The following is a 24969-nucleotide window of genomic DNA, read 5'->3' as shown; positions in this document are numbered from 1 at the left end:
TGCAGTGCCACAATCTTGGCTTACCACAACCTCCACCTCCTGGATTCAAGCAATTCTCCTGCCTCAGCCTCCCAAGTAGCTGGGACTACAGGTGTGCGCCACCACGCCCGGCTAATTTTTGTATTTTTAGTAGAGACGGGGTTTCACTATATTGTCCAGGCTGGTCTTGAACTTCTAACCTCATGATCCACCTGCCTCATCTTCCCAGAGTGCTGGGATTTTAGGTAGAGACAGCTACCACACCCAGCTGGTATTTTAAGATTATTGTCTGTAAAGAAAATGTTCCAGAGAATTGAGATCCTCAGAAGGAAAGCATTACAGCAATGCAGGGTGTTATATTATCAATAACACACACTATACATAGAACAACGTTTGTCTGCCTTAATACTGCAATCAGTAGAGTTTTGTTTTCTGGCTCCTGTTTAAAAGACACACACACACAACTTGCAAATCGAATGAGTTAACACTCTGCCGACTTCCTCTAGACATTGACCTCGGGGGTCAAACTCTTAGGGAAATTGTGCTGGTTTTCCATTCTCCTGAAGCCAGTCCCTACCAACAAGCAAGTCCTATCTCTGAGTGGAAGCTCACAAAGAATTTCTCAAGAGAATATGTAGCTGTGTTGGCAACAAAATTCTCACAGCAAAATGGGAAGAAAGAGTTGTTAACTGATGAGTCAATCCAGCTTTTATAGCAGTTTATCTATCTTCGTGGTATTTCCAAGAGCATAAATGCTATTAAAAAAAGAGACGGTCATGACAGGAAGAACACAGCAGAAAAAAACAGGAACATTTGAGCCAAAAGCAATTTACTTTGCCAGTAACTGGTTACATTTCCCTTTGTTTTATTATTATTATTGCAAGAGTTGGGGTTGACATAAAAGTTTCCGACACCTGCACTGCCCTGCCATGTAACTTGTGTGAACCCGTAGTGAAATAAATATATAAACAAATGTCTGCAACTCTGAGCTTCTAGACTCTTTCAGAAAAACAAACTTGTTTTGCTATCCTGTTGAGAAAATAGACTATAATTCATTAATATTTGAAGGCATTTAAAAAGAAAAAACAAACATGGGTTCACTGTCAGAGTAGCCTGGAGCTCTGGAGGTAGCTTGATTCTCTGAGGATTAACACCTATAGAAATAGCAGTGACTTCACAAAGGTGAATAGTTGTTAATTTCTTGGCACTGAGTTAGAAAGAGGAACAGATGGGCAGTCAGAGGGAGAAGATTTTTTTGTAAAAAAAAACCACAGAGATCTTTGAATGATTAGGGAGAAGAGTCCGGGGCCCACTGGTGAAGGGGGTAATATGTAGGGCTCTCTGTTTTATTGGCTTTAGTGGAAGTCTTGCCACCTACTGCTGGGTTAAGACTAATGGGGACCCCACTCGCTGTCAACTCAGTTGGATGTTGTTTCCTGTCTGGGGTGGGATGCAGCACCCTTGTGCTATGTAGAACGTGAGTGTTTTCATTTGGGGAGTGCTCCCTGGTGACTACCAGCCCAAGTTACTATGAATACTTCATTCGGAGGCCGTGTGTGTGTGTCTGTGTGTCTATTAGAGATAAGTTGCTTAAAGCAGGGACTCTGGATAAAGTCCAGTTGCCTGTGTTGAAATCCATCTGCTACCAGTAACCACTTGTATGGTCTGAGGCAAGTTATTTCATCTCTGCCTCAGTTTTCTGGTCTGTAAGATGGGGATAAGGACCATGCCTTCCTCTTTGGCTCGCTGGGAGTTTTAATGGAGTTATTGTATACAAGACACTTAGAAGAGTAACTTGTAAAGAGAAAGTGCTCAGAAATGGTTAGCTACTATTATTATTCACGTAGCTACTCTTATTATTCATGCACAATGCTGGAAACATGCAGGCAAAGAGCATTTACTGAACTCTCTGATAAACCAGGCCAGTGAATCATATACACACGAAAAAGTAACAGTATATCTATTGCTTTGCACCAATTTTTTTTTTTTAAATAAAACTGGCTGGCAGATGTGCTATCAGTAAGGGTACTGCTTTCTCTCTAGCAGAGCTTTTTCTTGGTAAAGATTAGTCTCACCTAAAGAACAAGAGCCGGTCTAATTCTGGAGTCTCAAGACTTAGGTTCTGTCAGTCAGTTACATAGCACTGAGCTTTCAAGGAGAGGTATAGGTCCTTGCAGGGGGGCTAGAAGGAGGTAGGGCTGTTTCTTACATGAGTCAATTAAAGTCCACAGACCCACCCCACTCCTGTCCACCAGCACACCATAATGCACCTGTTTTCACTCATTGACCTAGCAAATGACAGATTTTCATGACCCTAAAGGGAAAAAGATGTGGCCTGGGGACCAGTATTTTTGCTGTCCCCAGAGCCAGCCTTTCAATACCAAAACTTTACCTGGTGCCTTCTGAATCCAAAAGGTCTGGAATTGGATTGCAGGGGCCCCTACCCAGTCCTTTGTGTTCCACTCCCCCCAGGACTTTGAATGCTTGTGTTCTTCAGGGTGTTTGTACATTGCACGTGGGGACTAGATGACAGCCCTGCTGAGATTCCAAAGGCCTTGGTCTCCTGTCTCCATTCCCAGTGCAAACTCAAGTCACCTGTTTATGTTTTCAGAGAATCAGCATTAAGTAGTAAAGGGGAATGCGGTTTTATAGGTGACAAGTATACCACATGGGAGGTGGCGGAACCAGTCTATGAAGATGGGATAGAACAATATGTGGGCACCTTTCTTTCTATTAGTCACTTTTTCACTCAACAAGTGCATGTTATGTAATGCTGCCTTTGGGTGTTGTGCTGGGCAGGTAAAAGACACATCCCACAGGGTCTTGCCCTTAAGGATTCTCCAGTCTAGTATAATAATATGCCAAAAAGCACAGCTAAACTACAAGGAATACAATGAAATGTCCCATAAGAGAAGGAGAGAAAAAAAGTGCAGAGGGGAGCGGAGAGGAGGAAGTTGAGTCTGAGCCCTGAGTGACGTGGGATTTGCCTAACCATACCTGAAATACCCTGTACTCGCCTTATTAAGAACAAAGGGCTTTTTCTCTTGATCAAATCCCATTTAGAGTTGAAGTTTGTGTGACCAGAATATTAGGTGCTAGTCTGTTCTAAATTTGTAATTCTCAGAATCTGCTGGGGGAGTACATGTGCTGTTCTGGCTTCTGAAAACAGCTCAAAGAACAGAGAAAATAAACCCAGTTTGGGGATGACTTCTTGTCAGTTCCTGGAACCTCTGCCTTTATTTAAAAACAGCATGCTCAATGCAAGTTCTATCGAAAAGGCCTTTGGGATTTGAAAGCTTTTCTGGAAATAAATGCCTTTTAGGCTTAAGTGCTTTTTGCCAAAATGCTAGGAAGGGAAGATCATAGTAACAAGTCGCAGAACAGAGGTGATACTGTTTTGTTTTAATGAAATGCCTCCGACCTGCTACCCTAAGTTCTGTCTGTCAGTTTTCTGCTCAGCGATTATTTTGATTAGGGACTTGAAAGTACATCCTTCCCTCACGGTCATTAAAGTCTTAGCACTTGGGTCAGTTGTGGAAACACTTCTGTGCTACACAAAGTCTTCTAAACAAAACAAACAGTCCCCGCCCTGGCTCCAGGCTGCGGACCGTGTCAAATTCATGGAACGTGGCTTCGTGCTCTGACGAAGAGGGCAAGAGGTCAGGATCCACAAAACAGGCAGGATGGAATCACCAACCCCGTGCGGGGAGGCGGACAGAGCAGAGCCCTCCCTGCCAGTCTGGCAACTCCAGCAAAGTCCTCAGGCTCATCCCACACACTCGGTGCTAGTCACTGCTGTGTGTTTACATGAGTAATGGAGCTGCCGGGGGAGGGGAGTTGTAAGCAGAGCGCTGAGCCTCGCAGCTCGCATTCGGAGGGAAGCTGACATCCACACCAAGTCGAGACTTCTTCCAGGGATGTGGCCGGGGAGCAGTCACATGCTGTAGCTTTCATGAGCACAGACATCAGTCAGGCAGATGTTTGTCGACTGGAATGGGTAATCGCTACTTTCTCTTTGCTTGATTTTTGTTTGTGAGCTTGTTTACCTTTGGTTAATTCCAGGCTGGCTTTCTGCGATGAACTTTCAGACCAGCGTTTAGGGGAATGAAAGGAGAGAGCGGGTTTAGGAAGGGGATCCTACTAAGCCCTGAAGCCTCTTTTGAAACTTTTGCCTCTCTGATTTTAAAGGCAGCTCTGCTTTACTGAGCTTTTACCAACAGTGAAACTGTTATCCGGAGGAGGAAATCAAATCAGTAGGATTAACTGTGTTTGTAAAATGAGTACAATGTAAAAATGTTCTAAAACCACTGGTTCACTGCTTAAGTAAGATTAACAACAATTGAGAAGGTTCATGTTGTTTAGATTTGACATTATCATAATCACTCCTTAAGTTATAAAAAGTGTGGCTATCTTGAGAGGTCTGAAGGAAATTGTTTAGGGTATAATTCATTAGTCTAGAGTCGTTCAAGGGCGGTTGGTTAGTTGGTTGTTTTTCATTTTGCTTGACTTGGGAGACTGATGAAGTTAAATTTGAAAGCTGATGCCGGACAGGCATCGCTCTGAGTAAACAGCAGCCTTTCCTTTACTGCGTTCTGTATAGATCTTAAAAGGAACCAAGCTCAGAACCAAGGATGAAATAGAACTTTGATTTGTATCTTGTCTACGGCTTTTCAAAAGTGTAACCCCCATGGAATCAGGCTAACCCCAGTGTAATCTTTGGATGTTATTTTAAATAAGCCTTAAGATCTTCATAAAAATATATTGAAAAGGAAAAGAGAGCATGCTGATTTAAATGTATCCACCAGATTTGTTGAGATTTGAAACATGCTGGTTGCAGAATTATTAGTAACTATGTATAATAATATTTTCCAGCTTGTTGTGAATGCCTCTCTGTATAGTGTCTCTCTACTTATCTGTATGGTAATTCGAGAGAATGCCCTTGTCTCTGAATACTTTCTAAAAGAGGTGTTTTCAAACATTTCATTACTATGATACCATAAGGGCAGGCATATCACTTAGGTTCCTGAAAGCAGGATACAAAACCAAAACCAAAAATTGAGCTCAAAGCCTGGCTCAGTTTTTCAGCCCCAAATGCTTCTTGTCTAACAATGTGGAAGGACATTTTTCTGATGATCCGTTAGAGCTAAGAGCTTCTGTTACTTAACATTAATTAGACATGTTAAAGCTCAATAGATTAGCTTTGGGAAACATGTACAGAAATGTATACTCTACCAATACACAACCCTTCAGAGAGAGAAGCATGTAATAAGGAGGGCTGCCTGCCACAGATATGTACATTTCTCTGAACAATTAGAAGGATCACTGTAGTCAGATTCTGGGTCTTTAATAAACCCATGCAAATGAAAATGCATATCAATTGTTCTCCATTTGTTTTCAGCGCCAAATCTTAAAGGCAGACCACGCAAAAAGAAACCATGCCCACAAAGAAGAGATTCATTCAGTGGTGTTAAGGATTCCAACAATAATTCTGATGGCAAAGCCGTTGCCAAGGTACGGTCATTCACTCCACGGTATTCATTTTGTTGCATCTTTTTATTTTTGCCTTTTCTCTTTATCTCTCTGCTCTTGTGTCTTGGAGGCAGTTTTCAATTCAGCATCTGACTTTGGTATTCAGAGCTTTTGAAGCTCTATGCTGTGCCTGTTCCTGTCACCTCCCCTCCCCTGATTGCTGTGGGGTGGGGGAGGTAGGCATTTTGATTAGTCAACAGAAAGACTTCCTAGCTCCCAGTTTGGCCTGTTTTGAGTAAAGGACAGATGATTAAGCACCCACGTCATTGAGGCTGAGATTTCATAGTGGGTGACACAATGACATAGTTTACTCTGCTTGTGTCAAAAATAGACCAGCTGAACCATCCTCCTTCTGAATGTATTCATCTAAATGTGTTTTGGAGATTAACAGAGGATGAAATTAGAAATAGCTAGAGTTCATCTTTTTAATTATGTATTTTTCAAAGTCACTTCTAATTTACATAAGAGTAAAATTAAAGATACATAGCAAAACATTTATATGTAGACATATGCTCACAGGCATTTATATACTTTTAAAGATGTCTGTTAATGCAGAATGAAAGTAAATTCGACATGATTGTTCAGGACCCAGGTCCATTTTTTGCCTAAGCATTCTTTGGAATCTTGAAAGTGCATGCCTGAAGTATTTAGCACCACAAAGGGTAAAGTATCACTCTATATTTTTAGACTTATCTTTCTGACTTTTGTGGACTTGGGTCAGATTTCCATGGTTCTGTTTACCGCATTTAGGTGTTGTTTTTGTGCCTAAGACAGCAATAGTCCCTTTAGGATTTTAATTGAAGAACAGATTTCAATTGACATCAGTTTCCAGATCAAAGAACTAAACTTTTGAAAATGGGAGCATTTTAATTAGTGGTGACTTTGGAAGAGTCTGACGTAGAAAAAAAAAGCACGAATTCAGTTCTGTGTTAACAGTCTACTGTTTCTCTGCCATGTACTCCACCTCCTCCCCAATGTAATGAAGTAAATCTTAGAGGTCCATGTTCTAAAAAATCTTATTGTTAAGCGTCATTGTTTCATTAGGAAATTCTAAGGACCTTTTGCTTAGAATTTCTTCATACTTCTAAGATTCCAAAGGGTTAAGAAGAGATGAACCAGTTTCTACTGTGTATTTTCCATTTTCTGGTTGAAAACAAATCTCTCTCCCTAAGGCGATTTTTGTTCTGTGCATTTAACTTTCTGTGAACAACTCCAAATGGATACCATGAATGACATTTTCTTATCAGTTGGACACCTCAGCACTAGAACTGTCTACCTAGGACTTTGGTTTCTACGGTCTTGAAGGATGTCAGCAGGAACAGTTCATTCCCTGCTATGTAGTTTGCAAGATCCTGCGGAATGGGGCAAGAAAGTTTTAAGACCATAACATTCAGCAGAGCTTGCACCATGCCTTCTGTTGGTGCCCAGCCCATCCTTGGTTGACAGCCTGTGTTTTCTCCAGCATATTCAGTACCTGAGCCCAGCAGGATAAACCTCTTTCCCATGCCACTTGGCGTTACCACCAAGGTATGCCTCTGGGAATTTTACAAAACTCATACAGTTGATCTGAAAGAACAGCACCTCCAATGTTTCTCTCCACGGAAGGCAGCTCAGAACTCACTGTTGAGTTCGCAAAGCCGAGAAGAACAAGAGCCTGCTGTATAGATGGGCTTTATTTGATCACTGACTTCTTAACAAGAAGGATAGAAGTCAGTCCTGGATTTTCTAAGTGACGCCTTTACCCCATCCCCACAACGGTGCTGCCCAACAGAATCTTTACAAAGAGATGGATCATCCTTCCACCACTGGTGTTCAGTGGTGAACAGATGAATGTCATGGTGTAGTCAGCTCCTAGGGACTGGTCTAATGGCTTGGCTCTTTTCAGAATCTTGGATTATAGTCACACCTTGGCTGCTTCCAGTGGGTCTAGCAAGACCACTTAAGCAAAAAGATCAGTAGGTATGAAGTATGACAAGCTTGTCTGATGGCACTAACAGACAGATGTAAAATACCTGCAGAATGAACAAGCCACATCTGAGATGAGGACAGTCATGAAAAAGGCATGTGTGTCTTTACGTGGTCTTTTCTCATGAAACACGACAGTAGAGAGATTATAAGCTAGTGACCATCTGATCATCTGCTGAACTGGAAGCAGCATTTTAGGGGACAGTGAGCTGTTTGACTTTATGACCAAGACCCATGTGACTGTTTCTTTTCAACAGTGCCTGGAACAGACCATTTCTAACTAAGCACGAACTTCATGCAGCTCCACACAGCAAAGCTCTTAGAGTGGGACCCACTGGGTTTGTTGTGTTCATGATTGGAAAAATAAGTCAAGTGATTTGCCTGTCACCATCAAAATGTTGTACTCCCTCCATGAGAACTGAAGACTAGCTTTGCAAGATCATATTTTCCAAGGGAGAGAGAATTACATGGCTCCCCAAAGGCAGCAAGAGTCGTGTGAAGAGGAAACTACCAACTCTTTGAAGATCCCATGATTGTGTTCAGCCCAAATCCTGCCATTTTTTTTTCTGGAATCATTTTAAAGCAGTGACCTGAGGCCCAGGCCTTTCATAGAGCGATCTATACATGAGAAATCTTCTTGGCATAGCACCCTAATAAAAGGCCTACATTGATAGATGGCAAATGATTTTTTATATCCCATAAGCATTTTTCTGAAGGGCAGAAGGGTATAGCAGGTGGTTTATATTCTAAAAGGAACACAAAAGCAGAACTATGGTGGGCAGTGTGTTCATTTAGATGATAAACAGAGTTTTGATATTTCACAAATAGAATGTTTTCATTATTTTCAATATTTTTCCTCTCATGTGGTCTTTAGGACTGTTCCCAGGGATTATCATTCTTGCTTTACTAAGAAAGAAACTGAGGGTCACCTAGCAAGGTAGCAACCAAACCAAGATGAGAACTCTAGCTTTTATATTGCTCGTTCAGCACATCTTATTGTCCCAGTTGAAGGCTGGATTAGTTATAACTCAATCCCCTGGAAGGACGTGGTTAATATCAAACAGGTGTTGGTTCATGGAAAATGTTAAATGTTGATTATTTCATTAGCACCTCCTCAATCATTTTGGAAACCCCAAAGCCCTTAGGGTACTCAACAGGTGTATAGTGTTCAGGTCAGGAAAAGCAGATCTAGTAATTAACTGTCACGATCAGAAGGTCGGGCTTTCTTAGCCAACCTGAAGACTACTTTCCTTGCCACTACCATCTGCACTGTCATGATTCAATAGATTGAAATACTGAGAATGCTTTGGGTAAAAAAAAAACATATAGAAAGGAACTTGATTTAGTCCTACCCAGAAACAGAATAATACCCTAAAGAGGTCATTTATGTTAACCAGAAAAAAAATGTATCAAGCTGGAACAAGAAAAGAAGCCTCTGTTCTCTTGTTCACTTCTTACTAAGTACCCGGCCTCCCCTGGAGCAGCGTTCGGGCAGCCCACTGAGATTCAGGATGGAGTTCAGCAGGTGGCAGCCTGGCTTCACTTGGAGCCTTTGCTATGAAGCACGGAGTCTGGGTTACTCTGGACCTGGTTCATGCACCCCTCTGTGTCTTCCTTCTGTTTCTGTTTCTACACAGATGAGGAAGAGGGGTAAGCAGCTCTCTAGACACCAAGGAGTTCAAACCTCATTCTCCTTTTAACAGTGGTGCTTCTGACCTAATTATATAGATAGTTGGCCCATTATCACTGCAAATTTAAGACTCCATTCATTTTATACACAAACCTGAGAGATCTACTCTTTTATGTTACAAGCTTGGGGTTTCGAGCGGGGCAGAACTGAATTCTAAACCCCAGAGGTCTGCCTCTTCCAAGCCATACATGACCTCACTGAACTCTAGTTTCCTCAACTATAAAATGTGGCTAAATATCTCCTTTTGACAATTCTTAGGAACATTAAGGTAGAGCATGTGAAGCCCACAGAACCATACCTAGCTCATTGTAGGAACTCAATGGAAAACTGATTTCCCTCCCCTTTGCTCATTATACAATAGAAGGAATGGAGCTCCTTGACACATTGGAAACCCCCTAGATTTGTCTTCTACTTTTCATTTGATAAACCACATTTCTAAGTAGTAGGTTTTGTAATGCCCCGTAATCATTCATATAGGCTTTTTAATTGGGAAGTCTGTTTTGATTACCAATTTAATATTTGTATGAAGAATGTCAGAAAAGTATAATGTTTAAAAAAAGCACAAGCCCTAAAGGAAGGCTGCCTGAGCTTAAATTTCAGACTCCCCACTTACTAACTAGGGCATGATCTTGTGATCTTGTCCATGCTGCTCATCCTGTCTGCCTCTGTTTCCTCGTTTCTAATACGAAAATCGTAAATACCTCATTCAGGTTGTGAGTATGAAATAAAGCAAACACATTGAGAGAGAGCCTGGCTGCCCAGGAAACACTCAGAAAGGGGTGGGAGGCGATGCAGACTGAAACTGGAGTGATGTATGATTTCAAGACGCTACATAAATTATAGATTTCACCAGAACTTTAGATCCAACAGCCTAAAATTTGGCAGTGAAAAATGATGACAACATAAACTTTCACAGGATATTTGCCTTAATATAACATTACAGAGTACAGAATCTACATGGAAAAATCGTTTTAGTCCCCGTTTCCACAGCCCCTTAAAAATTAAAATCTTATCTAGAAGCCCCATTGAATCAGTTTCATAGGAAGTATTATCTTTGCAGGACCAGTTGAAAGATCTTAAACTCTATGTGTTCACTTGAGAGAATAAGCAATAAAGAAAACTCTTGCAGAGAATGTACTTTCCTTTACTAAATAAGCATAGTCTTTTGTGTTCTTAATGCTCAGGAAGGATGATCTGCAGGGAAAGAAAAAGGGTTCGAAATCCTGAAATGGACAGCATTGTAGAATATGTGGGACATTTTTATTCATAACATTTCCCCAGCGTTTGCCCTCTTCTCTCCTGATGTCAGTTATGGAGATGTAAAGAATATTGGAATGTACACATTCCCCATGGGCACATTTGAACTCAGAGTCTGACCCTTTGTACTTCCCCCTTTTACAATTAAAATAGCTCAGCAACTTAGCGTTATATTTAACAACCATCAAAGGCCTCTTGTAGAACATGGCAGTGGAGAGGGAACATTAGGTTAGCCGCTCAGTATGCCAAGTTCCCTATCTGCCTACCGTGTGGAAGGAAGAACATCTGGAGCCTTTACCGCCTTTTATTTTTTAATTATGGAGCTTTATGCTCACTCTTCTTGGGTTTTTAGCTGACCTCTACTCTTTCTTTTGTGGCAAGTTAACATCTTACTCTTAGAGCTGACTGATAAAGCAAGAAGCCCTCATTAAACAGTGAGATCTTTTCTTTCGTACTGAGGGTGTACCCTGGCATCACCCATGGGTGGCAAACAGCAGAGGCCTTGCTGGTATTGACTTGTTTTTCTAGGTTGATGGAGAGAATAGCAACAAGAATCGTTTACTACAAAGTAGTAAACGATTTTGATGCAAAGTATAAAATATGGTACTATTTGGTAAGGAGGCAGGGTTTGTTCAGGGACATTAACTGATGCTTCTCCTTAAGAAAATAAAATGTATTAATATAAAGAGACAGAAGAATGTTTCTACCAGATGCAAAGCCTATCTCTCATTTCACATCAAGGTACTTGTCAGAAGTCTAAAAGAAGCTGGCATAGTTTGGCAAACTGTGGCCCTCTGGCTGGCTATTTCTGTCAATAAAGTTTTATTGGAACATAGCCATACCCATTCGTTAACATATTGCTTACGCTTGCTGTCCTACTAGAGTTGACTAGTTGCAACAGAGACTGTATGTATGACCCAGAAGCCTACAATATTTACTATGTGACCCTTTACAGAAATTTGCAGTCCCCTGGCCTCAGACAGTTCATCTTCAGTGATGCCTCTGAAAAGTTATTAAAAGCAGGGATAATTTACTGGATCACCCTTAGCACTCGCTGAAAAGTGTCACTGGCTCTGTCACTAGCTATGTCTTAGTAAGGATCCCAGGGCTGTGCCTGGTCTGATATGGCATATTTTTCCTTTTTCAGGTGAAATGTGAGGCTAGGTCAGCCTTGACCAAGCCGAAGAATAACCACAATAACTGTAAAAAAGTCTCAAATGAAGAAAAACCAAAGGTTGCCATTGGTGAAGAGTGCAGGGCAGATGAACAAGCTTTCTTGGTGGCACTTTATAAATACATGAAAGAAAGGAAAACACCGATAGAACGAATACCCTATTTAGGTTTTAAACAGAGTGAGTATGCTTGTTTTCGTTTCGGAATTATCAGAGCTGCGCAGATTCTTTGAATTGGAAAAAATAATTTTGACTCAGGATTATGTTGAAATCCTAATCGGGGGATAGTGCTCTCTGTTTATACTAAATCCACAAATGTTCCAAGCCAAGAATTTTTTCCCTGCCTTTTTCCGCTACATTGTTCCCTTCTGGGACAGTTGCAGTGAGATATTTATAGGCTTGAATCCACTGATTATGACTGGAAATAGACATGTTGAAAGTTTCTCATTTTCTGTTTTGTCAATCTTGAGTGTCTATGACGCCTTTCTTGTGAGATAATAATATGACGTAGCTTTATCAGGCACAGATGTTGCCTGGGAAAAAAAACAGCTTTTAAAACGAGGACATTGAAAGACGGACAAAACAACCACAAAGAGAAAACACATTTCCTAAGCCCTAAATTTGTTAAAAGATAACAAAAATCTAACTTCAGAGAAAATAAGAAATACACAGATTGGAACAGAGGGCCTAATTTTGAATTACTTTGACATGTACATTTAAATGTAAGTGTCATTGTATATTTGTAAGGAGAACAGGAAACTCAGAGCCAAGCAGAATTCCAAATCAAAAGAGAAGAAATCCAGATCCTGCCTTGATTTTGCAACTGAATATATATTTTGCCTCTGTCTGGATTTAGTGGTGCACAAAGCAATGAGCCTCTGGCTTGAAATAGTGTTTTCTCCAAACGTATCTTCCTAGATTGAAACCATGTGTCATTTTGATGAAGAATGTCAAACCTGTGTGTTTTATATAACAATTTACATACCTAATAGCAATTGGCACTGATTGCAAGAGAACACTTGCAGCCATTATAAACTTATATAACTACGAATGATTACAATGTTTGTCTGAAAACTGGTTGCTTGAAATAGAAGTAAAATTAATGTACTATGAACAGCTTTGTTGCATTATGCATTGGTTCAGATTAAACCAAGGCTGAGGCAGGGCTCTTGATAGCTCTGAAATAGTGCAAGGTTCAATGAGGCTTTGCGAACATGTTGTGTCAAAGAGCCTTTAAAAAAAAATCATTTTATTCTTCATTTCCTTTACCAAGGAATCACTTGAAGTTCAATTTTCCCCTCTTGTGAAAGAATCAAATCCATAGCAGCCCCATTCCATGGTATTTGGTATAAACGAACAGGGTTGCTAGCAGTTTGGCATAGTTGTTTAACAGCATAAACATATGCAAACTCTGCAAAGAGAAATCTGTTTGAAAAAATAAATATTTGCAACATGACACAGGCCAGTTAGGGGACTAAGTGGATTCATGACTCAATTCCTCTCTGAATGAACTTTCCCTTTTATCTGTTGTATCACTGTGGCTTCCATGTGAAATATTTGTTTCCTACTCACTGCAAGCCACCACATGTTGGTGAAATACCGTATGAGCGAGCCTTTAATATAGTGCGGCCATCAGACATTCTATTAAGAAGGTAATCATATATTAAAGTGGCTGTTATTTATTGACTGTGGAGAGTTCTTATCTGAGAGAAGCTTTATATATTACTCTTTAATCAATGGCTTCTTTCTAAGGGTCGAACAAAACCAACCCCCATTTTGAAAGCCCATGTTTTTTCCCAAAGGCACCTAATTTAGCTTCTCTTGCTCTGCTGATGACAGTAGGACTAAAAACTCTGTTGTCTTTTATCCTAAAAGTAGAACCATTTTTGTAGCTTTATGAGTGTGTCTTAAGAAATGTTTTAAGTGGTAATTATAGATTCTGTTGTTGAATGCCCCTTGGGCAAATTATTTCCTAAGAACTTAGCTCTCTGGGGTACGTTAGTATTTCTTTTTTTCTCTTTCTCATTGAAGAAAAAAAAAACAAAATGTTTTAATTGACATTTCTTGGAAATATGTTAATGCAATGCTTATCTAAATACTTATTGTCCCTCTAACAGTTAACCTTTGGACTATGTTTCAAGCTGCTCAAAAACTGGGAGGATATGAAACAGTAAGTGTTTAAGCAACTTAAATGAAATAATTTTGCAATCTAACTTTTCCCTTCTCTGACCAAAATGGAGACAATGCAAGGGCAAACCATCGTTGACTGCCTTTTCAAACATCTCTGTACTTTTGGGGGTTTATTGGGCCGCTTTGGAAACAGTCCCAATTAGTTCCAGGTTTGGCAAAATTGTAAACTTGTAAAAACTACAAGTGGAAAACATATGTAACTCTCCCCTGTCAGGGAAATTAGTTGGGTCTGTAATTTTTTCCCATGTTGAGAAAGGGCTATTATTGTACAACAAGCCAAGATTGCATAAAAGAAATTTCCCTTGGCAACATACCTGACATCTGTTCATGTCTAATATGGGAAATGTATTAAAGGCTTTCAAAAGTAATCAGTATTGGCCATTAAGGAATAGAATGCAGCAGAATCTCTCTCATTCTAGGGCAAAGAAGCTTTATTAGACAAGGGTCAGTGCTGCATAAACAGGAAGTTATCAAACTTATTCAGAACAGGCTCTGACACTCTTTATCAGCTAATTCTAACTGACAGCAATGGGTTATTTTTAGCCCACAGGAAAATTTGATGGCCACGGATTTTTACAGCATGTATTTTGAACCAATGAAACGTTAGAGAAACAAACTGAGATTAAAATCTTGAAGTAAGAAGAAAGAGCTGCATTAATGTAGCCCACAGAGATGACATTTGTAATAAAATCAATTGACATAGGAAGATGTCGTCATTGGGAATATTTTTTCCCCCACACAATGATCAGATTAAGTTGTGTAGTTTCTTCTGCAATTGAATAAGAAATTATTTTTTCATTCCCTAAGAAGTAATCTGGGATATCTCTGTACCATAGTAAAATGACAATAAGACACACAAAGTCAAGAAAATGAAATTCCTTTTAGCCCAAACGTAATAACCAGTGTTTCTTGCCAGATAAAGCATATTGTTCCACAAACTAATATAATGGTTTAATGTCAGGGGCTTAGAATGGATAAAGATGACAAGTATTATGTGATTCAGATAATGTGGTATTTACTGTTGAGCTATCTGCTATAAATTCTGACAAAATTCTTCGATATGAATAATACATGCTTGTAATATGTTTAATATATGGGGTATGTACACGTGTTTATAAAGAATACAGTCACATGGACTACATATAAAATGTACACTTCATATACATGAATTTACTTCAAATATTTATTTTATCAAGTGCCCTATGTAAAAACTGTAATTTTTCATGTAGTTGAGTCTGTTGACAGCATCAGGATATGGATAACCTGCCACTGTAGTTCATAGTTTTTTGCAAAATCTTGAGCTAATTATAGTCCTCATTCGTGTAAAAAAAGATGGTAACTTATTCAGGGTTAGTCTCATAAACGTAGAAGTCAACCCCATAGCTAGACTTTTTAGTCTAGCTTTTTTTTTTTTTTTTTCAATTGAGACAGAGTTTCGCTCTTGTTACCCAGGCTGGAGTGCAATGGCGTGATCTCGGCCCACCGCAACCTCCACCTCCTGGGTTCAGGCAATTCTCCTGCCTCAGCCTCCTGAGTAGCTGGGATTACAGGCACGTGCCACCATGCCCAGCTAATTTTTTTTGTATGTTTAGTAGAGACGGGGTTTCACCATGTTGACCAGGATGGTCTCGATCTCTTGACCTCGTGATCCACCCGCCTTGGCCTCCCAAAGTGCTGGGATTACAGGCTTGAGCCACCATGCCTGGCCTTAGTCTAGTTTTTAATGTTTAGAATAGGAATACACATTTTTATATGAACTATGACTGAAGATAGTTATATGATGTTGAGCAATATTATTAAATGTCTTTTCACACTCAGGAACTTTTTGTTATTCACTGATAAGGAGCATGCCAACAATTTCACAGAATCAGTTTTTCCTGCTTTTGTGTCTTCTGTATCTTCACAAAGATTTTTTTCCCTGCAACAACAAATTGATGTAGAAGGTACAGCAAGAAACTTCTGATAAATGTCAGGGCATTCGCAGTACTCTTTGAATAAACAGCATTTATCCTTTTGTTGGATGAATGGATGACTACACAGTCAGCAAAACACCTGACCACATATTTACTGAGTACCTTACGTGTTCAAGGCATTGTTTTAGACACTGTTAGATGCAAGGTTTCAGTAAGGCCAGTAATTGTAATTTCAATCCTTAAGTTGCTTACCATCCAAGAGAGGCAATAATGATCAAACAAGGTGGAAAAAGATTAGTGCCCTACACAGGCCAAGTACTTGCTCACGTGGGATGAGAGAAGGAAGGCTTGATGGCTCTGAGGCCATTTGGGGAGAAATCTGGAGAATGGATAGAATGTAGACAGGAATGATCAATTATGTATTCCACAAAGAGAGAATGAATCAAATAAGGGAAACTATGTGGAGGTAGAGTAAAGTTGGGCATAGAGAGTTTGAATAACATAAAATAGAGTGACAAGTGCCTGGGACATGTGGCCTTGAAGGGAAGTTTTCAGATAGAAGAATGGAGAGAAGATGGACAAGTGAGGAAGGTCCTCCATGCCAGGCCCCTGATGTTAGGCCTTCAGATGCTAGGTCCCTTAATGCTGGGCCCCTGGGTGCTATGGTCTCCCATGCCAGGCTCCAAAGTTATTCATTAGGCTGCGGGAACTACGGAAAGTTGTCAACTCCCCATCTCTGGTGATAAGAATCGCTCCTCTTTCTGGTATTCTGTAGGCGTCTTCTCAATGGGAAATTTATGCCTTCCTTTTAGGCAGATAGGCAGATAAGGGTAGGGCCTAGAACTCTTCCTGCATCTGTTGATTTGCTGTTGCCCTCATCTCAAAATATTCTTTATGCCAACATGGCATAATTTAGGGGTGGTATATTCTGATCCCCTTCTCTAGGGTTGGGGAATATGGAAGATCAAATTGGCATCTGCTCCATCTGGTTATGAACAGAATTTCAAAATCATTTCTGCTTCATCCCTACATCCTTTCCTTCCTTCCTTCTTCCTTTTTCCTTTTTCTTTCTCTCTTTTTTTTTTTTTTAATGTTTCATGCTATAGATTGGCCCTGCAGATACTTAAGTTTGCCAGCACCATTCTACATTGAAGCTTCTGAACCTCCTATAAGTACAGAGTGCATTTTTCCCTTGGCATGTTTTGACTAATAAAACTGTGAGATGTTCAATGAGCATTGAATTTTGAAGCCAGTCCAAGAGATATACAGATAATATCCAAAGTCTGAAGGCTGAAGTTGTCATCACAGAGTTACTAGAGGACACTTACCTTTGACATGATTTGATATCAGAAATGAGTGAAGACTTCTAGTCATTTAGAACTCAAAAGAGATCTTAGAGTCTTCTAGATCAGTGGCTCCTAAAAGCTACTCAAGAATAGGGCTCATATTTTTAGTGGGGAACTTTAAGTGGTTGGTAGACCCCTACCCCAAGATATAAACTCTGTGGCGGGGTCTGGGACTGAGAAGCAGAGAATTCTTTTTTTTTAAGCTGCCCAGGTGATGTTAATTCAAATCCAGTGATAACAGCGATTTATGACACTTAGCCAAGTGTTTCCCATGGCTCTGAGCTTCAGAATGTGATCCCTATCTAAGTCAAGTATCAAAAATATTTTCTTCATGCTATGACTACAGAAACAGGCTAGAATATTCATAGTTCCTCAGCTCAAGAGCAGCAGTTTCTGACAAGTATTTTTGCATTTGGTAAAATGGTAGTCTAAGTTGGAACTTAATGAACTATTTTTATTTTTAATGAAGGGAAGTGTACAACTGTAATACTCCCATGTATTAATTTTTCTCAAATTGGCCTTTGTGCAAAAAAAAAAGGATTCCTGCTGTGCCCCAGTTCGTAGCCTCATTTTACAATGAGGAAACTGAGGCGCTGGGAGATGAAATGAATTGCAAGCGATCATGATGGCTTTTTTCAAATTCTGACTTGCTGAGGATTTGGCACACAATTGTCTCACTCTCTGTAGCGTCACTGAAAGAGATTTATAAATGATTATTCTTTGTGCTTTCCATTCCTAGCAATCTCTAATCGAATAACCTGCCTTCGTTTGTAGCATCTTTTAGACCGTTCTTTGTACCTAACATGAGCTTTTCCAGATGTACTAATTACTAGCTGAGATTTTTATCTGATTCTTGAGAACAAAATGTGTGAATTCAGGAGATGAGTCAGGAAATAGTCATAATGTAAATATTCAATAATAGTAAAAAACTGCAAGTATAAAAGTTGTAGAGGAATTGCTTCTATGGTTAACTTGTGATTGGATAAAGACATCTCCCTGGATCCCTTCTGGTTATGAAAAGAGGCCATCTTAATTGGCTTGTTTTTGTTTGTGGTTATAAACTATTCCAAACCTTCTGGTTTGAATTGCAGATTATGGATTATTTCATTTCAGTCCTCCACAACCATCAAATTGAATTAAAAAAAAAAAGAGGTACAGAAGTTTCATTGTAAACCTTTATAGCATTTGACTAATAGCTATATGCAATTCTCTCAGCCTCTTCTGCCTTTGCTGGAAATGTATAGAGTGTCTCTTCATCCTTAGATTGAGAGAGCATAAACATATTGAATGGATTTGATTTCCTACAAGACAGTATTCTGGCATTTTGATTAATTGACAATGAGGACCCTTCCTTTGTAGTATACCCAGCTTTTCCTTCCAAACATTAGAATATGGATCACCTACAATTGAAGAGGCAGAGCTGTATAAATCTTTGCTGAGGAACTAAAGAGGCCTTCACTTCAGTGTCTGGTGAAGCAATTAATGCTGGAAGAGTAGCTTGGGGTATTACCAGGATGCAGCATATGGCGGTGGTTTGCTAAGTGATTTCCATTTGGCTAACCATTTGATGGCAAGCCAGAGGCAATATTTGGAGAGAAGGTACAGTAGGGAAATGGGTCTTGAGTACATCTTATCCTGGAGGTACAGGGTGATAACACAGTGGTGCCTTCTAAGAAAGTCAGTTAGTAACCCTTTCTCTTCCCACCAGTGAGACAGGGCCATAACTTTTCATCTGAAAGAAGTCACTTTCCTTGCTGAAAGGATTACGCTTTGACATCAAATTCTGGCCTTGACGTCATTTTTAAGACATCCTTTGAATCTAACCCTAGTTTTCTGGACAGGCAAAGCCTCTTGCTTAAATTCAAAATTCTCTAAGCCAAAGATGATGTCATGTAGTTTGAAAGGCTCCAGTTCCTGGAGTACTACCAGGAAAAGAAAGTCATCTTCCTTGAATTCAGTCCGCCCTCAAGGTGTCCTGAGAAAGAAGCTGTTTCTCAGAACAGTGCGGGCGACATTGCTTTCAGGCAAACTCTTCTCTTGACTTCATATTTCCTACACATTCTTAAGCCATTGCAAGAACTTAAGTCCAAAAAGATTTCTGATAGCTATTTCCTCCCCAGGCTGCAAACATTCCAGAATTATTTCATTCCTACAGCCTCAACGATAGAGAAATCAAGGCTCCAAGAGCATGTCTTGATTTAGAATACTCATGTTCCACTTTTTTTTTTAAGCGACAGGATATTTTCATCAAATAAAACTGTGGAAGGGACAGATTCCTTTTCCACTCACCGGTCCAGTCTTCTTGGCCAGGATGGGAAGTGTGGAGAGTTAATTTCAGGTGACCTTTAAAATGCTACCTGGGTTCTAAAGACAGTTTATTTTTTGTTGTTGTTATTTTTGTTTGTCGTTGTTGTTGTTGTTGTTGTTTTGTTTGAGGCAGAGTCTCACTCTGTGGACCAGGCTGGAGTACAGTGCCATGATCTCGGCTCACTGCAACCTCCGCCTCCCAGGTTCCAGTAATTCTCCTGCCTCAGCCTCCCGAGTAGCTGAGATTACAGGCATCCACCACCATGACTGGCTAATTTTTGCATTTTTAGCAGAGGCAAAGTTTCACCATTTTGGCCAGGCTGGCCTCAAACTCCTCCTCAGATGATCCACCCATCTTGGCCTCCCGAAGTTCTGGGATGACAAGTGTGAGCCACCGTGCCTAGCCTCTAAAGACAGTTTGAAAACCACTGTATTTATAAGCAGTGAAAATTTTATGAACATGGTAGGTGTGGAGTGCTTTTCATAGAGCCCCTTGGGTCTTACCTACACAAGGGAGAAATAACTTTCAAATGTCTTCAAGGTGAGATTAAATCTCACATGCACCAGATTGGTTTCTTTTACTTGGGTGTAGTCTGCTGAGTTTTTCATCTTGCGTCATGGTTAGTTGTATGAAGTTATGCTTCCCACTAAACTATGAACACTTGAAAGCAGTAATGTGTCTTTGTTTTCGTGACACCATCTTACACTCTACCCTCCATCCGTACCTCTGCACAGACATAGTGCCTGAAAATGGTAAGCAGCAGTGGATGGTGATGTGAATCTGTCATCTACTTGAGGACCTTGAAGAGGAGGCACAGTCCAAGAGAAATAACTGTGGATGAATTTGGCTATTTTATTTAGGAAACAAAGAGCCAGAAGTTATCTGTTCCCTGAAAAACCAAATGTAATAGAAGGTCAGGTTGAAACATGAATATAACCAGGAGGCCTGAGGCTTAGTGAGAGAGTCGATCAAACTAGCCCCTTGATTAGATCAGATTTTCCAGCCAAATGGGGCTGGGTACTAGACAGTAGGAGGCAGATGCTGCTTTTATTCCAGATGGAATTTTAAAGCTTCCCCACATCCAGAGAGGACATTGGACCACAAAATAAAAACTTTAAGCAAGTATATAATTAGGCACAACTAAAGCACAGTAATACAGAAGTCAGATTTACATGAAGCCAGGAGATGTTCCCATGCCCTGTTCTCTCTCCTTGTTGGGCTCTGAGACCTATCTTGGGTTTGAACAATGGGAGAATTTAGACATTTCTTCCTCTAGAGTCCACGGCCAGGGTTTGAATTGCAAGTATATCTACAGACCAAAAAAACAGAGCTGTGTGTCCAGGAGACCTGTGTATTGAACAGATGTGAAGAGCACATGTTAGGATTTTCCTGTGAAAAGACAATATGTCAAAACGACCCAAGTCATCTAGGCCATTCAGTGGAAGTGCAGTAAACAGAGGAACCACTTCCTTTAAGGCCCAGACCTGTCTTCACTCCAGGTGACCCTCACTGGTAAAAACTGTGTTTAAACACCAGAACGTACTAAATGCTAGGGGGCTGACACATACCACTGGCCCACTGCACACAGCTTATTAGTGCCCAGTGGCGCTTGATGTTGGCTTCCTGTGGCCACAGTTTCAAACCTATTATGAGGTAGATTATTTTTCTGTCTTGTGATAATGCATTACTTATTCCTAAAGTGGTCTTTTCTTTTCTCTGATAGGCAAGTATGTCATTGGGCATTCCCTGGTCTAGATGGTAGGATGGGGAGGAAGGCACGGTCGGTTTCACACCCTAAAATATCCCTGGCCCTCTCGTGCATCAGTTTTCAGAATGTGTATTATTTTATTTATAATGTGTTCACTTGTTTATGGTGGGCATCCCCCACTCGAATGCAGTGGTATTGCGTGCTGGGTCTGCTTTTGATTGTTGCTTCCCAGCTATAGCATTTGCTAGCACAGTGCCTAACAAATGAGTGATGTCCAGTAAATTTTTGGTGAATTAACGGATGAGTGAGTGAACGGATTCTGATATAATTGAGACTTATTTGTGACTCAGTGGTGAACTTAATATAGAACTTCTGTTCTAACTAGAGACACAAGTGGTTGGGGTGGACTTTACGCTTTGAAAGTAAAACCTCAGAGCATTGTTAAGTTCAGCCCACCACCTTAGATTGAGGCTGTCCTCTTAGCTAGATCTCCCCATTGGGAAAGACTCAAAGCTGAAGATTGAGGACTCATAGCAGAAACTGTCATTCTCACAGTCACCTGCCTCATTTGAAGGAAAAGGCTCCCGGAGTTCTACGTTACTAACTTGCTACAAGCATTCATCAGGTCATTTTGATGTAGAAGCTGCTTTATGCAGTGAAAAGAAGTCTGCTGTTGATACCAGAAGACAACCATATGGGTCGTAGTTTTGGCATTCTGCTGCTGTGTGTCATTGGGCAAGTGGGCAGCCTCTCTAAGTCTCTCTTCCTCTGTGAGCAAGATTCCTATAACCTGCTTTACAGGCTCTGGGAGGATTGTATGATGTCATGGATGTGAAAATCCTTTATAAAATATAAAATACAGTGTACACAAGAGACAAGGATGATCAGAGTGATGGTTTCTTAAGTGATTGCAGGGACACACACAGGATATTTTCTAACCCCATTGTGTCCTCCAGGGCCCACGGGCCTCATCTGAGTGAGGGGAATCTGGAGGTGTATTTCAAGGGGCTTTGGTATTCTAGGGTCATTGAGGAATGGTGTAGGCACTTGAAGGTATCCTGTTTCTTCTCTCTTGATATGGGGGCCTCAAACAGATCAGCTTAAGATTGTATCATTTAAAGGTTAGAGGCAGATTGTTACTAAATATAAAATAATTATCAAAATACATATTTTGAGTGTTTTTGAAAGGGGGTTGAAACCATTTCTTGTAATCTAAAACAAACTATAAATAGGGGGGATTTTATTTTCAGTTACACCTGCTAGTAGATGTAGGAGGTGGTTCTGTCTAGTGAGAACTACTGAAACCAATTGGTTCAAGAATGCTTCATGGGAAATTGAATAATGTACAGCTGACATTGTCTTGAGGTCCTACTTGGGCCTTTTGAGAAGGGCTTATGAAAATGAAGGGGTTCTTTTTATTTGAAATAGAAAACGTACCATTTACCCTATAATATTTAACCACCCATCTCCTCCTCCTCAGATCACAATTACAGAGCCCCGGTTACAAGTTGAGGTTTTTAAATTTTTTTCTTTGATTGCTGCCTGTAGCCCTGGGGTGAACTCTGCTGGCAGCCCAGCCCTGTGGGTATTTTTCAAAAGAAGCCTCCTGCTTGATTGTATTAAATTCCACTGGCACCTTTGCCACGCCCTGTCCCCTAACATTCAAGTAAAAGTTTTCCTGTAACCCTGTTGAGAAATGTTCACGAGAGCCTCAGAACCTGTTTGTCTTCCAGATTTCAAGGAAATACTAGACTTACTTGGATGTAGTAAATGACATGGTTTCCCCAAATTAATCATTTGCCAGATTTTGCATCTGTTATTTTGTAAAATCTTAATTTATGTACAAAAATAAAATTAAAAAAAAAATAAAACAAGACCATAATGTGCAGCTCAGTATATTGCAAGCTGTTCGTTTTTGTACCCTCAAATCAATAATGTACATAGCTAGCATTTTAACTGTGGAATATGTTAGTTTTCATGCTATTTGATCAATATCCCATTTTCTTGACCTAAGTGAATAAAAATAAACAGCTTGCAACATATACAGTTTCAGATGTTGGTTTTGTTTTGGTGGTTAGAGAAGCTGGCATAAAAATATAGCCTGAGATGACTGTGAATTCCACAACCAATTTGATCATTTAATTTAATCTGTGTACTAATTTTATTTATTTTTTATATTGTCAACATACCACATGGTTCAAAAATCAGAAGATACAAAAACATATTTGGTGAAAAGATTCTTTTTTACCTCTATACCCGATTTCCCATTTCCACATGCCTCAGGCCATCAGTGTTAATGTTGATTCACCCAAACTGATGAACCAAGATACAGTTCAGCTAAAACCTGATTTTATTTTCATGCCTTATCAAATGACCAAAAGGAACAGGGTAGCAGTATGAGACCTTGGCAAACCTACATCAATATCCAGGGAGGTGTCTTAAATAAAATGCACTTAGGATGACAAAATATACATCCAAAAGTAGAATTCCATTTTTATTGTAAAGGAAAGTGCTGAAAGTGAGATCTCACTCTGAAACCATAAATCACCTCATATACTCTTTTGGACTTCTCTGTTTCTGGGTTTCCAGAACAGATTGTTCTCTTCTGACTGCTGCATATGTATTGAAGCCTGGCACTGTGAATCTCTTATGATGCAAGATTGAATTTCCCATTGCCATTTTTTCAGATAACAGCCCGCCGTCAATGGAAACATATTTATGATGAATTAGGCGGTAATCCTGGGAGCACCAGCGCTGCCACTTGTACCCGCAGACATTATGAAAGGTAAGAAACCATTTCTTGGAGTTGCTTAGTTAAAAGTGTGTTAATTGAAAGGGGCTTCTGGTCAAGAATAAGACAGAGGAAGAGTCTAAAAGACCTTTTGGGAAACTGAAAATTTCCCTCTGGCATTTTACTTTGCATACCGTAGCCTTGTGATTTTTAGGGAACATGGCTTTCTCTGGTTACAGGGGCTACAATTAGATGTTCTTTTAGTTTGGTGCTATCATGTGACCACCTGCCTGACAATGCCTTTTTTCCCCCTCCACAAGCATGGATTACTCAGTATGTTCTCTTTAGGCTGACTTAACGTGAGAACCTTTAGCTTCTGGAAAATCTGCCATGTTACTATTAGGTTGACATTGAAAAGTAAGCATTTCTCGTAATATTAGCATTGAAAAGTAAGGATTTCTTATGGTAAGAGAAATGACCCCAGAACAAGTCTGTTGCTTTATCTCATCTTGGTAGTTTTCTTCTATGGCTATGCTTTAGACCTGGGAAAACCTCTTGCCAAGCTCAGTGTGGCTTGGTTTTCTAAGTTTCAGCCTATTTCAGAAAGAGGATGATGATGCAGACAAGAAGTAATGGAAAATTCGCCTACTGTGTTGCATCCACGGGAGTGGATTTCCCCTTCGCATTAGGACTAAAGACCAGTTAGCAGATTCAGGCCCTACCCCTCTGTGCTTCAAGCCCATACTTGATTTGTTTAGGTCATTACCAACTTTCTTATCACTGGAACTTCCCTTTGGGTCTTATACATACATCCTCAGGTAATACCATTTAACTCATCAATTCTTAGCCTTTTTATAAGTTCAGTTGTACTTTTATCTGTATTCCATTTAACTCAGATTTAGTATGGCCATTCAACAAGAATGTTTTTGTAAGAATAAACTGAGTTGGGTTTAGTACACCATGAAAAATTGCCACAAAATATTCCCATGAGATCACCTTACTCGGCAGGTTTGTAATTCAGAAGGATTTTTAAGAATTGATAGTAGATGTTCAAATTATTATTCTTTATAGCACTGTTTTTCGATACAACACATTCATTTTTAAAATGTTATTTATCTTAGTATTTAATATAAAAACTCACCCATTCTCACTCTATGTAAAAGGCACACCACTGATGTCCT

General features: G+C 40.0%; 1 protein-coding gene across 7 annotated transcripts in view; it reads left to right on the top strand.

Annotated features, from left to right (window-relative positions):
• ARID5B (AT-rich interaction domain 5B) overlaps positions 1-24969 on the top strand; it is a 199357-nt gene that overhangs the window by 148852 nt on the left and 25536 nt on the right. For 5 of the 7 annotated variants that reach the window (XM_035268289.3, XM_035268287.3, XM_035268290.3 and 2 more), the window contains 4 exons: positions 5378-5490; positions 11568-11772; positions 13710-13762; positions 23745-23842. In XM_035268289.3, the coding sequence (XP_035124180.1) occupies positions 5378-5490; positions 11568-11772; positions 13710-13762; positions 23745-23842 (469 nt within the window). Of the gene's footprint in view, positions 1-3846; positions 3977-5377; positions 5491-11567; positions 11773-13709; positions 13763-23744; positions 23843-24969 lie in introns of those variants that run through there. The other 2 variants (XM_009009882.5, XM_035268288.3) reach the window with 2 other exon arrangements.

Source organism: Callithrix jacchus, chromosome 12 (assembly GCF_049354715.1).
Source record: "Callithrix jacchus isolate 240 chromosome 12, calJac240_pri, whole genome shotgun sequence".
NCBI classification, from domain to species: Eukaryota; Metazoa; Chordata; class Mammalia; order Primates; family Cebidae; genus Callithrix; species Callithrix jacchus.
This window is presented reverse-complemented; position numbering and strand designations above follow the sequence as displayed.